Source organism: Musca autumnalis, unplaced genomic scaffold (assembly GCF_047663935.1).
Source record: "Musca autumnalis isolate F117 unplaced genomic scaffold, ASM4766393v1 scaffold_5, whole genome shotgun sequence".
Lineage (NCBI taxonomy): Eukaryota > Metazoa > Arthropoda > Insecta > Diptera > Muscidae > Musca > Musca autumnalis.
In genome coordinates this window covers 91,147,679-91,165,035 of record NW_027412088.1, presented here as the reverse complement: position 1 = coordinate 91,165,035, position 17,357 = coordinate 91,147,679, and the positions used below count along the sequence as shown (strand labels likewise).

Genomic DNA, 17,357 nt, shown 5'->3' with positions numbered 1-17,357 from the left:
TTGCTGGCATCATTGCCTGACTTTTGTAGCGGGACAACCTTGCCCATTTTCCAGACTTTGGGAACAATGTGGGTGGCTAGCGATAAGTTGAGAACTTTTGTGAGATATGCGACTCCCGGCTCATCCAGCTGCTTCTGCATTACCATGGAGATTGCATCAGGGGCCGACGTTCTGCATCATTTATAATTGTAAATTGTGGTGTTTTATCCTCGGTAGGAAGATATCTGATGCGACGTAGAACTCTTATCATCGCCCTGTAACTACCGGCGTGCTCGACAAACTGTCACTTAATACAACTTGCGCACCTCTTTGAATAAGTCAACTGAGGTCCTATCTTTCTTCTCTCCAGGGTCGAGAGTGTCTTAATCGATGCCTACAATTAATTTATTGCGGCTCGAATGTTGTAACTCTTCACATGATTTAACCACTTGTTCCGCTTATGTTCACTTACCAACCTGTTAACCTCCAGTGTTAGCTCCCTGACTCTGGTGTCACTGGGGTTGGTCACTAGGTTTATGATTTTTTAACAACCTCGTATCCATGTATCATATTTTGACGAGTTTTAGCTAAGATTAGGCAAAATAGATAAAAAGCCTCACAAAATTATTTGAACATTTTTATTTATTAGGATTTTTGACAATGGAGTCGCTGCTGTAAGCAGATATATAATTGAACACAAGCTTTAAAACTTAAAAAATATTTATGTGACATTGCATAGATGGAAATTAAATATTCACGTTGTCATTGGAGAGGGTGAATCACTGTGTGAGGTTGGTTGTCCTTTTTACTTTTGCTTCCTTTTGCTTGCTGTTGATGCTGCATTGCCATTCTCCCAAGAAATATAAGTACTGCCACCTAGTGAGTTCACTGAGCTGGTAAGTGTGGAGCCATCAGTCGCTTAAATTGCCCTCTTTCGCTTGGATGGCTGGATGATGGTATTGGCACCTTCATATTTCCCGCTAGAATAATCAAGGCGACCTTTGCTCTCAATTTGCTGTTTGTAGAGGTTCTCATACTCCTTGCACATCCAATCGCCTTTTACCTTGGTTATGTCAAACAGTTCCTTCAATGAATCAAAGCTTTGTTTTTTTCTGCAACGCTCGTAGTCTTCCAGAAGTTTTGTTAGTTTTGCAGAAATGCGTTGATCAGATATATGCGGGAAGTTCAATTTTTTACTCCATAGGTCTTTAAGTTCTATGGCAATTAGACCAATCCTCTTTCTCCGTTGTTTGGCAGTGGTCTCAAGAAATTTTAAGCGTCCGATGACTTGGTTTTTCAAGGGAATGTGACTGACTTCACTCAATGGTGCTTCTACAATAGCAACTTTGCCTCTTCTTGTTGGCGCTTGAATCTGGACTAGGTTCTTTGTCCAGATTTCCTTGTTCTGCTCCGCGTTAGAAGCGCTTTTCTTGAAAGACATCTTATAATACACTTTTTTAATCCACTTTCACTATTCACTTAAAAATGTTCTTTTCGGGGTTATCGGCACTTTTTGAATGAGACAAATCGATCAATTAACACCTATTTATACTACGTATTTTTCAATATTTTACTGACAGGTACTTATAAATGGGCTTATTTATGGTGGCTAGATACCTGAGTTGGCACGTGTGCATTGTAAAAATTTCAAATGATTCAAAAAATTACCGCTCATAAATGTGGTTTCTGTAAAAAATCATCCCAAACAGGTAGCCAACGGAAAAACACACACATCAATAAAAAATGCAATATCCTTTTTCCACCTTAAATTGAATGTAAGGGAGTATTATTTCAAAAAATTGCATAGCCTTTATTTCTCACGAATTTCCTTTAATTGCGATGATCGGCAACTGGATGTCTATTTCTAAAGCGAGTGAAGAATCTATCTTCATCAATTACGGTGACCAATGTTTTTGGATAAAAAGAGTACATATACGAGGACTACTGCATAAGTTTCTGGCCTAGGCATTAGAACTGGAAAGTTTAACTCTTTTTACCAAAAACGTACTCAATGCGGTTTGACATGCCACCATGTGTTGCGATGTGAAAAATCAAGTTGTCAAAAAATGGAATTTACTTGTGAACATTTTCGTCCGATCATTTTTTACAACTTTCGTCGTGAAATATCACAGCAAGACTGCATCTATGATATTAAATCTTTGTATGACGATGAAGCTACTTCCTATAGCTTCCACTGATTTAATGGGCTCAATAGTGGTCGACTACGATAAGATACTAAAGGTAATCATGCTTGAACTGATAGTGCAAAATCTCCATGATAGAGATCCATGGACATTTCTTTCTCCAGCATGAACACCTGACCGTAAATAGGTTTGTTATTGTTAGATTCCTTGTCGATTGGTGCATGAAATGTCGAAAAAATACGAACGCAGTGCTTCAAAAAACTTTTAATAGATCGTCGCAGGTGAAGATTCATGGATCTATGCGTTTAAGCCAGAAACTAAGCAGGAATCGCCAGAACATGCTGTTGAAACGTTCAAAATCCACGTTTTGGGGTGTTCAATGATAGTGGAAAAAGTGCTTCAACAATTTGTTTGAGCGCATGCAGAATGTGTAAATCAAACTGAAGAATACCTTAGAAAATAACAAAACTATTTATGATGATAATTGTTCGACTTTTCATTATTAGGCCAAAATTTTAAAACCAACAGAAAATCATCAGTGATTTGAAATCATTTTAATCAATACAATTTTTTGTTTTTATTTCTGCCCAGCCAGCATTTTTTGAAAATTTTAATCAAATTCGAGTCTTTTTTGATCCGACTGCACGATTAAAAAGCTGGAATATGAGCTCATTTTCTGATCATAAATGACTCCTTTGTTGGGAGGAAAACGTAACCTCAGGCGACTCTTCTAAACAAATCACAAATGAGTCTTCCTCTGCGTTAGTTTCGAGTCATTTTCTGATGGCATAGAAAGTCTTTTTCGAGTCGTATTTCAATAATTTATCGCTGATTTGTTGATAATTTAGGACTCTTTTTCGAGTCTTTTGGAGTCATGTTTATAATCGTTTATGAGTCTTTAGGGAGTAATTTATGAGTCTTTTTATTAGACGAAATAAATTAAAGGAATTTTCTTTTATTCTTTTTTGTTTTTGTTTCTTTCCTTTGTTTTGTTGTCTTTTCTGCTTTGTTATTTCTTTTAATTATCCTTTATGTTGCGCGCTTCTTCATTTCACTTGGCAAAACCTCTTAATACTCTTAATATTATACGTTACATTTTTGTAGAAAGTGTATATGAGAATTATTTACAACCAAACAAAATAAAAGAAAACAATCAGTTTTTAATCACCTAACTGTTCAAAATATTATCTGAAGATACATATGTAATTATAATCATTTTTCAAACACCTGCATGACCCTTTTTTATTAAGCATTTTTCAATCTTCATGAAGATCAAAATGTGACAAAAAATAACGAAAAAGTAGTCACATTTTAAACGCCTCAATGATTTATTTGTGATTGCTACCCATTTGTTGTTGTATTTTAAATTGAACTCTTTTTAATCATTACAGGGAGTCAATTTTTTTCATTTCATTTCATTTATTTCATACATAGTAATGCATAAGCTAAACATAGCCAACATAATTTACATTACAATATACTTAACCATTTAAATAGCAACTACTATAACAATATTAAATTCGTAATACAAAATTAATTATAAACCTAAAAACAATGCAAAAGGCATAAATAGTGGTTCCCCAAATGCATAAGTAATATCAGAATGATTATTACAACGTAATAAAAAATTCAATGAATTTTATCTTATATTATAAGAACTACTCTGGTAACACTATTAATCAAACAGCAAATTAAATTCGATTAAGGGCAAATTCAGCATATTTTCTTGCAAATATATGGACAGGAATTGCGAAAGTACGTAATAGCACGGGAAGTTGGTTCCATATCCGTGCTACCCTTACAATGAACGACCGCTCGAAAATCATGGAATAAAAGTGAGGAAATATAAGTTGTGTTTGGCGATTTGAACGCGAAAAAATGAACTTGATGCGCAACAACTCAGGGCAATTAGTGCGGGCTATAGAATAAAACATTTTCAATAAACGTTGTTCAATATATATGTTAAAGGGAACTCCCAAAAAATGCAGTGAGTAGCTGGAGACATGATCATAACGCTTTAACTTAAAAACAAAACGCAAAATCATGTTATACAACCTCTCAATCTTTCATAAATTGTCCTGGCAAGTGCCAGAAACTATCTCAATACAATATGACACACGAGACATAAGCAAAGCAAATGCAAGACGTTTCCGAATAAATTGCGGCAAATACAAATTGCTACAGTACAGCTTGCGCAAGGTGGATACTACACCAGAATAAAGAAATTGAATATGGTTGGAAAAGTTAAGTCTATCATCAAGAATACAGCCTAAACACTTCATTTCATCCAGAAGTTCTATATTAGATCCGTTCATGCATAAGTAAATATCTGGAGATGCACTTCTCATAGGCTTAAATAGCATAGATTTCGATTTTCCTACATTAACTGTGAAATTATTCGAGGCCAGCCAACGGCTTATAGACTCTAATGTGTAATTAATATCAGATTCTAAGTCAGTAATAACGTTGTTTCTAAAAAACAAGTGCATGTCATCCGCATAAAAAAAGGGAAAACAGTTATCAGTAGTTATACAATTAGGTATGTCATTAATATACATTATAAAAAGAAGTGGTCCCAAGACAGATCCTTGGGGAACACCACTGCTAATCAAATCGAGTCGCTTTCTGATCATACAAGCGACTTAATCAGTTTTTGATCACCAAAAGGACTCCAAAAAGACTCCGCAATGTGGTTTTTGAAAAAGCAATCTGCCAAATGCTAGCTGGGTGCCTAGGGTTTTCTGATTACATTGTATGTTGTTGTTGTAACAGTGTTTTTGTTATGTTTATTTGTTCGTTCCTCTGTTCAATCTGGCTCTGGGTCTATCTCCAGTTCAAGAAAAGTGGCTGCTTCGATGGGATGTAGCCATAGATCCACTGGAGTTAGATGGGTAGGTTTGGCGGGGCAGTTAAAAAGGTGTTGTGTGTCGTGCGGGCCCATGCCGCATACTGGGCAGATGTCTTGCACGGTGCGATCGATTTCCGCCCAATAAGAATTTAGGCGACTGCAATATCCCGAGCGTAGTTGGGCCAAAACTCTAGTTTGTCGTGGCAGCTGACGCTCCTCAGCTGCGATAGATGGAGGATGTACTCCAAGTACTTTATTCACACTATAATTGCTTAAGGCCTTGGCAACTGCGTCCGTGTGAATGCTATTCAATCCTGCTTGATATGCTTGTTGATCTAGGGGTTCTCTCCTGTATCGTTGGACCTCTCCCTCTAGAGCATGGATATCCTTCCTGATCTCCCTGAATGGGCCGGGCCTACCCACAAGATGGTGATTGGGATGGCTCACACGATAACATCCAAGCAGGTACTGCAACGAAAGCATCTCATTGTGTTGCTTTACAGGAAGAATTTTTGCCTCCTCATGTAGATGGTCCACTGAAGATTTGAGGAGGCACCCTGTCGCTGTTCTCAGGGCTGCATTTTGGCAAGTTTGAATCTTTTTCCAGTTCGAATCACACAATCTCGGGGACCAGACTGGAGCCGCATAGCTTACCACAGACCGACCTATCGCGTTATATGTGGTCAACAAGGTTTCTTTATCTGCACCCCAAGTGCTGCCGGCCAGGGACTTGAGGACCTTGTTCCTACTTTTCAACTTGTCGCAGATAGCTGTGGCGTGTGCGCACGACTTGAATGTAGTGTCGAATGTGACCCCTAAAATTTTAGGGCAGTTTGTGGTCGGAATTCTGCTACCGTCGACCACGACATTCAACTCACGTCCAAACTGCGCTGTCCATGTGGTGAACAGAGTGGCTGTAGATTTTGTGGGGGAAATCTGCATATTCCTCGAATGGAAAAAGGTGGTAAGATCAGTTAAATAGTTGTTCAGTCTCTCACAGATGTCATCAGGATAGGTGTACCCGACGCCAAGATCGTGCAATCATCCGCATACGTCACGATCTCAATGCCGTCTGGAGGGGGTGGAATACAGGAGAGGTAGAGGTTAAACAGTTCCGGAGATATCACCCCACCTTGGGGAACTCCCTGTTTCACTCTACGGGGTTTGGACTTCTTATTCCTGAATTCCACGTACGACTGGCGTCCACACATATAGTTGACTATCCAACGTTTCAAGCTTGGCCGGAGGGTTGTCTGCTCAATGTCCTCAAACAGCGTGGAGTGCCTGACTGTATCAAAGGCTTTTGATAAGTCAAGAGCCACCATCACTGTTCTATCGCACGGCCGTCTCTGGTTGAGTCCTTTACAGATATATGTGGTAATGGCGTGCAGCGCTGTTGTCGTGCTGTGCTGCTTACGGAATCCATGTTGATGATCGGCAACTTGATAGCTATTTCTGATACTGGGGAGGATCAAGGCCTCAAGTGTCTTTGCTACGGGCGACAAAAGCGAAATCGGTCTGTACGATTCACTTTTGCTGGCATCCTTGCCTGGCTTCCGTAGTGGGACCACCCTGCCCATTTTCCAGACTTCGGGAACAACGAGGGTGGCTAGCGACAAGTTGAAGACTTTGGTGAGATACTCGACTCCCGGCTCATCCAGCTGCTTCAACAATTACATTGTATTGTCTATGTATTCACATGTATTTGTAAAACAAATCAAAAATAGAGGACATGGAGTACTTGCGATGAAAATAGAGGGCAAATAGAGTACCATAAAAATAGAGTACGGACATCTAAAATAGAGTACTATACTATATACGGTTGGTCACTGTAACAATAACGGAAGTCATGTCCGGACAACGTCATATGTACCCGTGTACTAAGAACGTATAAGTTTCACATGATTTTAGAATTAATTCAATTGTATGTCTAGTGTAGTTTACGACCACCGCTCAAATGTTCTCCTCAGGAAGCTGTTGGTGATCACAAAGTATTCTTTTTATATGAAAACATTGCTTTTCTCGGAAAGTTTGGTTTTTGACTGAAGCATTCACCAGTGCCGTAATAAGCATAATGTACCAACCGCCAACAGCATTTGAATTACATGAATATGGATAAGGTTGATGCAGGGTATAGTATATTAGGTAAAATGAATAGATATTTCCATACTAGTTGTTCTGCTTTATGTTTAATTGGTTAGAATAATTCAAAACGGCTGTTGTTTGTAATTTAAATTTCTAAATTGACGATAATACATACATATGTTGCCATAACATTTCTGGAGGGACAACGGAGACTTCTCTCATATCAATGAGTGCACGCCGATTCATATTAGCTCAATGATATGGCACCTACTTTCTATGGCCGAGTCCGTAGCGAGTGTCTTACGTTACCACTTGTAGAGAAGTTTCTCATGGCTGTAATACTCATGAAATGCACTCCAACATAACACTGAGGTGATTTGTCACCGTCGATTTTGGTGTTCTGGTCAGGGATTGAACCGCAGACCTTCTGAGTGCAAACTCCCTACGATAATATCAATTATTATTGGAAGTGTCAAAAATATCATAATTTAACAGGATCTTTGTGGATGTTGAAAACTCCTCAGGGAAATATCGGTGCTGCCGAGTCAGTTTTTGTATAAAAATTCAAATAAAAACCACACTCTACAAAACACAGTTAACACCCACTCAAGCTAATGTATGGATTGACTAATCTGCGTTGTTTATGAATTTTGGATAGGTTATGTTATGAGAATGAAATACAAACGATATGACAATTCAAAAAATGTTCCCAAAAATAACAGTATATGTATGTAGGTGGTCTATGTTTTGATATTACCCTCATATAATTGTAGGGCCGATTTGTTAAATTTTTTTCTCGTATACCCCACATTTACTAAGTCAGTATGCTTCCGGATATAGGGTAAGTGCACCAATAGTCGGCACTTTAGGGATTTACCTAACTTCAATCATTCCCCATTCCGAGTACATTTTTCAAATAACTATGAACTAAAGCTTATTTGCTTCGAAATTTTGTTTACTTTTCAATGAAATAAAAATTTTTTGAATTATTTCTTATAAAAGTTGAGAACAATTCGAATTTAGTGAAATAGAGCTTTTTTGCATTTTCGGCTGTGGTGAAAAACACTCACTAACAAAAAGTAAAATTCCGATGTAGTAAATGGGCTAAGCTCAATGAAATTTTACACAGAGCTAGCTGACAATATTGTTGAAGCATTTTCAAAAACAGTTTCATATTTTGTTATTTTAATTGTTAGTTATTTGTGTTCCTATTTGGCCATCAAAGTTTTAAAGTTTCCTGGCTTAAGTAGAGTTTAGGGGTTCTTTGGCTTGAAATGGGTTTACTCAGATCGTCTAGAAACTTTTACTGACAGTTACATTGGCGTAGCGGAGATTGCTCCTCTATGTAGAAGAAATTTTCAAATTTCCTGTGGAAGGGCCGCTATTTGCTTTAAAAGTTTACAATAATTTTCTTCGCATAGCCAGGATTTGCTCCCATCCATAAGATCCGCGGCTTAGTGCCGCTAATATAGAGACAAATAAAAATTAAAAGATCTTTCCTGTCCATGGGAAAGAGTTGAAAACATAATACATAGAACATAGAATACATACAACATAGCCATGGCGTATTCGAGCTTGATCCATGTTTGGTAATAAGATTCCTGTCCTTCTAAGATTTAATAATACATTGATTTCTTCTCGGTGATTAGCTATTAATTTTTTAACATAAATTTTGCTTATTACGCTATTGACAATTAATAATTATAGGAACTTTGTTTTTACTTCAATGATGGAAGATCCAAAGTTCTGAAAACATATTTTCAACGTTGAATCTTCGATTTCGTGGTGACATTTATAGTAGCAAGGTTCTGTAAAGGTTTCAAAAGTGGCCAAATCATTAAACGTAATGCCTAAATTTCCTTAATACCTCATGTAAAGGAGGTTCAGCGTTCATTATCACCGCTAAATGTCTGAGATAACACTTTCAGATGATGTCATAAGAAATTTTTTTGAAGACTTATACCACGAGAACACTGCCTTGAAGAATTTCCCCAAGTGCGAAAAATTGTGGTAATAACTTCAAAACGACACGAGAACCTTAGGAAAATATGCGATGTCGCTATGTCATTGCTAAGTAATACTAGGCAGAGGCTATTGGGTGACTACGAAATATCTTCCCTCACTGGAGTCTCATCAGAAGATCCTGCAGCCCTTGTCCGTTTTTTAAAGTCGTGCAAATGGCTTTGGGAAAATAGTGCAATACCCATGGGTGTTATGATACAAAAAATATTACAAATTTTCAATTTTTTATTCTCTTCAATCTGTACAATTTACGCTATCTACCTCACTATCTTCTCCTACTACTAAACCTTCGTGTCTATCCCTCAATTTCTTTCTACTTTCAGGATGAACACAATGGACCTATGGTCTACGAGTGAAGCGGCTATGATGAATTATGGCCGCGCATCCTTAAACCTAACCTAAACGACCTCAAGGCTTTATTCAGCTTGAGTCGGGGATCTGTTTGTCATATACACTTCACCCCGTTTATCTACCCCTCTGCTTAACTACCTTTCCCGTTTAATTGCCTCACAACCTAAATCCCCAAAGTTTTTTCATATAAATGAGTTCAAACTGTCCCGGTTAACTACTTTTCTATAAGTACCCAATTCGGATATTTGCCCGTCAAATATTTTCTCCAAAAGGAACATTTAATAATACTTTTATCGGTTTATTACCCACACTGTTGTACCTGAATTGTGATGAAGATGTCCAGTGCTATGTTATGCTCACTGATGACTAAATTTCTTATTGGTTAAATAATACAACTTAATATTTTTAGACTTGAAATTAACTATTCTACTATACATCGTTTTGTTTCTTGACGATTATATTCTAATTGTTGCCATTTTCGTAAGGTTGAGATGACATTTTTATAACTGCTCATATGAGGTAGCTATGCGGGATTTTCGTAACTGCCTTTCCCGCATAACTGCCTTATTCTTTTGGAATTTTAATGGAGGTAGTTAACCGGGGTGCAGTGTACATCATTGGTAGACCCTATGGACCTTATTAGAGAGATATACATTTTTGGTTCGAAAGTCCATACTTCCCGAGCCCGTTCCTATTATTTTATCTCAAAGCTTTGAAAGACAACCAGACTATCAGGGAAATATGGAAAATTGTATCGCGTCCTTGCTATTAAAAGCAGTTAGGGTTATACCTATAAAGACCGATTTCTACATAAGCTACGCTTACAAAATTACCATTTTAATATTTAATATTTTAGTATTTATTCTTTCCAATTTCAAGTCATTTTTCGTGTTTGGATTCCTTGGGTCGGAATTTAATCTGCAGTTAGGCCGGCGGTTGAGCGAACAAAATGTAGGGTTGCTAGTCAAGTCGGACTATAGGAAAGTTTGGAATTAAATAACTATACAATTTTCCAAGAATAAAACTTTTTACAAAAACATCAGCCAAAGAAATAATAGTATCTCTGTAAAATGTAAAAATATTTAAGTACAGATCTAAAATGACTGGACTTTAACAACCAGCAATTTTTTATAGTGGCCGGCTTATTTCCAATTCCGATTAACAATGTATTGTTCATGGTACGCCAAATAAGTGCCTATAAATCGTTGTACCTATATGCATATATTCAACTAACAATAAAAATCCTATTGATTAAAGATTCGAGTTTAGTTTAATTACTTTTGTTTATCAAAACGCATTTCCTTTCCAAAACGAACCCATATCTACTTCTTGCATATTTCAGGCATGAATACCCTTGTCGAAAACTGAGAGGCTTGCTCTCCCGCTTGGCATGTTAATAAAGATTTCAACGTAGTTCTATATGGACTCAAAAATATAGAGGGTGGTTTCTGGCGTATTATTAGGCATATTAAACAAATATGAAGGTCATTCACATGCATGGAGAAAACCCAGAACTGTATTCCAAAAGATAGGCTTTAAAATCCCTACCTTTAATTTCATTTAAAACTTTGTTCAGAAAACACCAAATCCACCTTTTTCAGATCTTGCCATTTAACCAAACTTCGAATTGTCCAATTGACAAAAGTTGCGCCTTTTTCTTCTTCATTTTCATCCCATAAAAACATTGGACAGAAATTCTCACTGATGTTTTGGTATTTGACAACAAACAAATAGTATTTTCCCATTAGACACCTATGCATGTGGACATGAAGAAGAAGAACAAGCATATTGTTATTTGTTTTCCTCTATTTTCTATACACTTCGCAGGCTGAATCTTTTTTTTTTTGCAAAAATGTGTGTTAAAAGTTTGTGTACAATTGTGTCTGTGTCGTTTGTTGTATTTATCAACAAATAACACACAACAACAAAACAAAAAGCAAAACAATTAAAAAATACATACATTGTGCATCAACATGTATCGAAGTGGTGTACTACGTACGACGCACGGCGTCACAATATTGGTGGCATAAACAACAGTCTGGCGCGCGCACTACCACCATGCGATGTGATGTATTCTAACCAAGAAAATCATAGCATAACCCTTCTTCCAATACATCGCCACCCCCTCCCATTCCGTTGAACAGTCCAAAAACCCAAAAAACAGTCAAAACATTTCATACTACATAATCATGATTACTTTGACTGTATATTAGTTGCTGCGTGTGTGTGTCTCTGAATGCGGGGAAGGAAACCAATAACAACAACAATACAGCCATACATCATCACGCGCGCGCTTTCTTGATGTTTGGTGGTTTGCTTTGCATGCTTGTCTGTCTGCCTGTTTGTCAGTCTTTCTGCCGTTCGTACTCGTCGTTGTCGTTGTATTGTCTGTTGTGTTAACTTCTGCTGGCTCTTTTCTGTGTGTCTCTAAACTGGCAGCAACAACACTTCCAACAACAACAACAGCACCACACACTGGCAAAGCAACGACGACGACAACGACTATGACGACCACGGCTAACGAGAACTACCACGACAATCACAAGTACAGTCATATAAAAAAATTTTTATGTGTTGTATTTACATTTTTGTTTTGTATTGTGTTAAGCAAGCAAAAATAATACTCAACAAAAATTGAAAACGAATGAATTGTAAAGTAGAACCCAGTGTTCTGAGTTCTAGCTAAAATCACACGTCGAAATTAGGCACACTATCGCTCCAATTTGAACCCTAGATTACTATTATATGAACTGTGTTGGAATGGAACTTACAGATTCACTGCTCACGGTATAGTTGATATTCGGGGATATCTCCAATACGGAATCCGCTCGAGTATTATCGGCAGCAAATCCCCATGTATAAGGACCAAAACTTTGTGTCGGGTTACTTTGAGCAGCACACATCCTCAAGGCCTCCTTCTCCGTCGTTCGTCGTGTAAAATCAGTAATGAAGAATATAAAAAATAAAAACACACGCACGAACACGTATGAATGAAATCCAAAAAACGAATAAAAACTCTGTTGTGATGGGCAGGCAGGCAAATGGAAACGGCAACAAATTCTCTTCTTCTGTTTTTTCTTGGTGTGCCTCCTCTTCTATCGTGGTATGCTTCGTCGAATTAAATGTTGCTCCTGCTTGGCGTATTTTACAATATTTTTTTCAATAATAACTTTTAATTCTTCTTCACTTTTTCTACTCCATATTCCTTAGAGGAATAGTAACTTATATTTTAGCAAATTATCAACGATTCCAATTAACGACGTATACTATGCGAAATATTAACAAATCAAAAATTATAAAAAAGAAAGTCAAGACATCATCGCAGCAGGCGCCATTTTTATTTTTTTCGTAACTTTTTCACTTTTTTCCACTGCGACGTTCTTTTTTTCGTTCATCGAATCAAGATGAGAGGTTGTTTTGTATTTTCACTTTTTATTTGATGCAATTTGCGAAAATTGTTTAACATTTTCCACTAGATTATTTGTTTGTGTTTTCAAAACTGCACTTTATTGTTGTAATTGGGTTAAAATATCCACCAATATATGTATATATAATATGAATATAAAAAAGAATCAACACAATTGAAAAAATTCCTCAATTCCATCACTCTACTGACGTCGCCATTTTAGTTTAAAGTCATACACACACACGTTCACACATACAGCAAAAACGAGGCAAAGTTGAACGAATTGAATGTAACGGCGTCAATACACGGCGGAGCTGTTTATGTGACGGCGTTGATAATGACATTGCGAGTTTTTGCCATGGAACTCTTTTTTAAAAGGTTGCAATCACAAGTAAAAAATAATAAAACTTTACTAGGCGTTTACACAATACAGACTATCTGCAAATACAACTCTGATTTACTAACATACAAAACCTCTGTTCCAGAACTAAAAAGTTTTTACAATTTTTACCACTTTTACACATTTTGCGTTCCCGTACACAAAATTTATATGAAAATCATTTACGACTTTTACCACTTTCTAAATAAATAAATTTGTCGGCTGTCTCCCTGCTGTCCATATTTTTCACAGGCAGTTGGGTTAACGAATTTTTGATATTCTTGTAAAAATAAGTGAGATAATTGAAATGTGTTGAATACAAAAGAACATGAAGAAAACAAATATATGAACGGAAAACAAAAAGAAATCGACGATTTTCATTCATAATTTTAAAATTGTTTTAGCAGTTGTCAGGACGTCTACGTCACACAGGCAAGTTTTGGGTTTTTGACAATCAATACATGAACTCAACTGTCCTGTCACGTGTAAACACAGGGTTATGCTAACTAGACGTTTACACCAGTAAACTGTCTTGAAATACAACTCTGATTTCCTAAAGGCCAGAACAGAATCAATCGTAGCTTGCTTTGCGTGCTTTCCAAATGTCAAATTATAAAGGAATTCCAGAGCCTGCCAGAGGGGAACGCAGGCGGATTTGCAAACAGGCTTTGGTATTCCTTTATAATTTGACATTTTTTGTAGCATGCAAAGCAAGCTACGATTGATTGTGTTCTCACCTTAACACATACATACATTTGTCGGCTGTCTCCCAGCTGTCCATCATATTTTGACAGATTTTTTTTTGTAAAAATAAGTGAGATAATAATTAAAATGTGTTGAAAATAAAAGACATTAACAATAACAATATATGGGAACCGCAAACAAAAAGAAATCGATAATTTTCATTCATAATTTTGCAGCTGTTTTTGCAATTGTCTGGACGCCTACGTCACACAGGCAAGTTTTCGGTTTTTGACAATCAATATATGTACTCAACTGTCCTGTCATGTGTAAACGCAGGGTAAAAAACGAAAAACTACAGTAAAACGCATCTTACCCTGCGTTTACAAATGCGAGTATTGGCAAGACAATAGCAAAAATACTAACCTTTTTCACAAATACATTTATAATTTTAAATATGTATAGAGAAAAATATTAATGTATTGGTGAAAATGGTTTGTAACTTTGCTATTGTCTTGCCAATACTGTCTGTGTGTAAACGCCTAGTTACTCTTGCCCTTAAAACAATTGTTTTGGGAATTTACACAATTTTTTACAGATATTCTATGGAATTAATAACTTAAATGACGCATGCTTTATACAAAATGTTAGATGTAAATTGACTTTAATATAATTGCATTTTCCAACCTATTTATACCCTGCGTTTACCCTGCGTTTACAAATGACAGGACAGTTGAGTTCATGTATTGATTGCCAAAAACACATAACTTTCCTGTGTGACGTAGGCGTCCGGACAACTGCAAAAACCGTTGTAAAATTATGAATGAATATCATAATTTTTTTTTGGTTTCCATTTACATATTTTGTTTTTGTACATATTCTTTGGTTTTCAACACATTTCAACTATTATCTCACTTATTTTTACAAAAATGTGTTAACCCGACTGTCTATGAACAAATTATGGACAACTGGGAGACAGCCGACAAATCAATGTATTGGTCTGTTCCAGTACTGCACATTTCTACACATTTTTACTATTTTTTTCGATAACATAAAGGAAAAATCGGTTATCGGAGTAAAAATGTGTAGAAATGTGTAGTACGGGAACAGACCATATGTGTTAGTAAATCAGAGTTGTATTTGCAGACAGTCTGCCTTGTGTAAACGCCTAGTTACAAATGACAGGACAGTTGACTTCATGTATTGATTGTCAAAATCCCACAACTTGCCTGTGTGATAGAGCTGGCAAAAAATCGATGGTACTATCGATAATATCGATTATTATTTAAAAATTCAATATCAATAGATAGTTTTGCCTATCGATATTATCGGAATAAAAACCCCAAACCTGAAATCCATTGAAATAAATAGAAATTTGGCTGCTTTTCGGTTATGTGTGTGTAAGAAAGTAAGTCCGTAGTCACACGTACACATTTTTCGGTAAAATAAAATGTATTTTTTAAATTTTTTATAAAATAAAAACAGTTGTTTATTATCCTTTATATTTCTGTGAACTACTTTTGCATAATTTCAACAAAATCATTGACATTTCCGCCATTTTCATCTCCAAATTAATGGCGATGACAACTTAACGATAATATCGATATCAATCGATATTTTAAAACATTATATCGAAAATATCTAATGTTGGGAATATCGATGGTTTGCCAGCTCTACTGTGTGACGTAGGCGTACAGACAACTGCAAAAACAGTTATAAAATTTTGAATGAAAATCATCGACATCTTTTTGTTTTCCGTTCACATATTTTCTTTTTGTTCATGTTATTTTGTTTTCAACACGTTTCAATTATTATCTCACTTATTTTTACAAAAATGCCAAAAATTTGTCTTCCTTACTGTCTGTGAAAAAATGATGGACAGCTGGGAGACAAACGACATATGTATGTATGTGTTAGTAAATCAGAGTTGTATTTGAAGACAAACTGCCTGGTGTATACGCCTAGATAAAATGTATACAATGTTTCTCAAGCCCTAAACACATCCAACATTTCAGCAAAGTTGGACGTCATTTCTTATAGAAGAATAAAGGAGCAAGTGCAACATAGATTGAATTTTTCTTTATTCTTCTATCAGAAATGACGTCCAACTTTACTCAAACGTTGGATGTGTGTTAAGAGCTTAATTCCGTGACAGAATCAGCTCACTGAAAAATGCAACCCTGCAGCCTTGGCTTAAAACGTCAAATGACATGGTACAATAATAATGGTAGATGTATCTGCATAGCAATCCCGTTTTACAAAAACATATGGAACTTAGATCTTCACTTTTTATATGTTAAAAGTGCCAAATAGAGTAAAAAATTTCCTTAGCTAGGCTCCAGAATATTGCTGTAGGAAAAGTGTTCCAAAAATAGTAAAAGTTCTTCCCAAACTAAGGACAGTGAAAAATGTCATTCACTTATTTTCTACTTGACAAGTTTGGCTAACCTGACATCGTGATTACTGGCATCCGATTTGCAGATAAATGTCAAAAGAATTTTTACAAAAATTGTAATTTTTACATTCCCGTACTTCTGGAACAAATTTGAATTTATATCAATATTAGATAAATGGTTGATTCGTAAGTTTTGCTAAAAAAAATCAACAATTTTATTTTGCCACACATTTTTTGTACTTTTTTTCAATTTTAAGAGCGGCCATTCAGAGTACTGTTAACAGCATTTGACAACAAACATAATAGATTTTACATTATTGTGATTTTAGTTTCTTTGTATTTTAAATCACAATAATGTTTTTGACATCAAACATAACAATCAGCTGGGCCTATTGGCCGACCTTATGTAGGCCTTGGATATAGTGTTACAGCAGAATTTTTTGTTGGAACAGTTCAGCGATGCATCTGCATAATGTCAAAAACAGTACAAAATGTCAACCCCGCTTTTGACAGATTAGACCTTAAAAAGAAAAAAATTGTAACCAGCTGTTAGCTGTGGCCTACCTTTACTTTATTCTACCAAGACTGAACACATCTGTAGTGGGATTCTGTAACTCATTTTTGCTGTTACCGACAAAAATCGGTAAAATTAAATCGCAAAATTATGACTAAAAACATAATGAAAAGTTGGCATTACTGTTTGTGTCGGTAGAGGCTAGCGACTACTTTTTATTCATCGTTAACTTACCGAAAATTTTCGATAATTATCGAAATTATAAGCATTTTAATTTTACCGAAAATTATCGATAACAGCAAAAATGAGTTACAGAATCCCACTACTGGTCTGTTCCCGTACTACACATTTCCACACATTTTTACTCCGATAACCGATTTTTCCTTTATGTTATCGAAAAAAATAGTAAAAATGTGTAGAAATGTGCAGTACTGGAACATACCAATCTTTTAAAAACGATAACAAACATATTATAGAGCGCTTACACTATTAAATTAAAATCGATATTAATAAAATTCATCATACAAAACAAATAGTACGTTATACAAAAAAA

The 17,357-nt window shown here is 36.0% G+C and overlaps 1 protein-coding gene across 17 annotated transcripts in view; it reads right to left on the bottom strand.

The window, feature by feature from the left end:
• The window catches only part of cg (zinc finger transcription protein combgap), a 29,392-nt gene extending 16,287 nt beyond the window's left edge, over window positions 1-13,105 (bottom strand). For 3 of the 17 annotated variants that reach the window (XR_012408538.1, XR_012408535.1, XM_073956802.1), the window contains exon 1: window positions 12,201-13,089. Coding sequence is in view for 11 of the 17 variants with exons in the window: in XM_073956802.1 (XP_073812903.1) it covers window positions 12,201-12,332 (132 nt within the window). In the remaining 6 variants the exon portion in view is untranslated. Of the gene's footprint in view, window positions 1-12,200 lie in introns of all 17 variants that reach the window. The other 14 variants (XR_012408540.1, XR_012408539.1, XM_073956805.1 and 11 more) reach the window with 13 other exon arrangements.
• Between the last annotated feature and the right edge of the window lie 4,252 nt (window positions 13,106-17,357).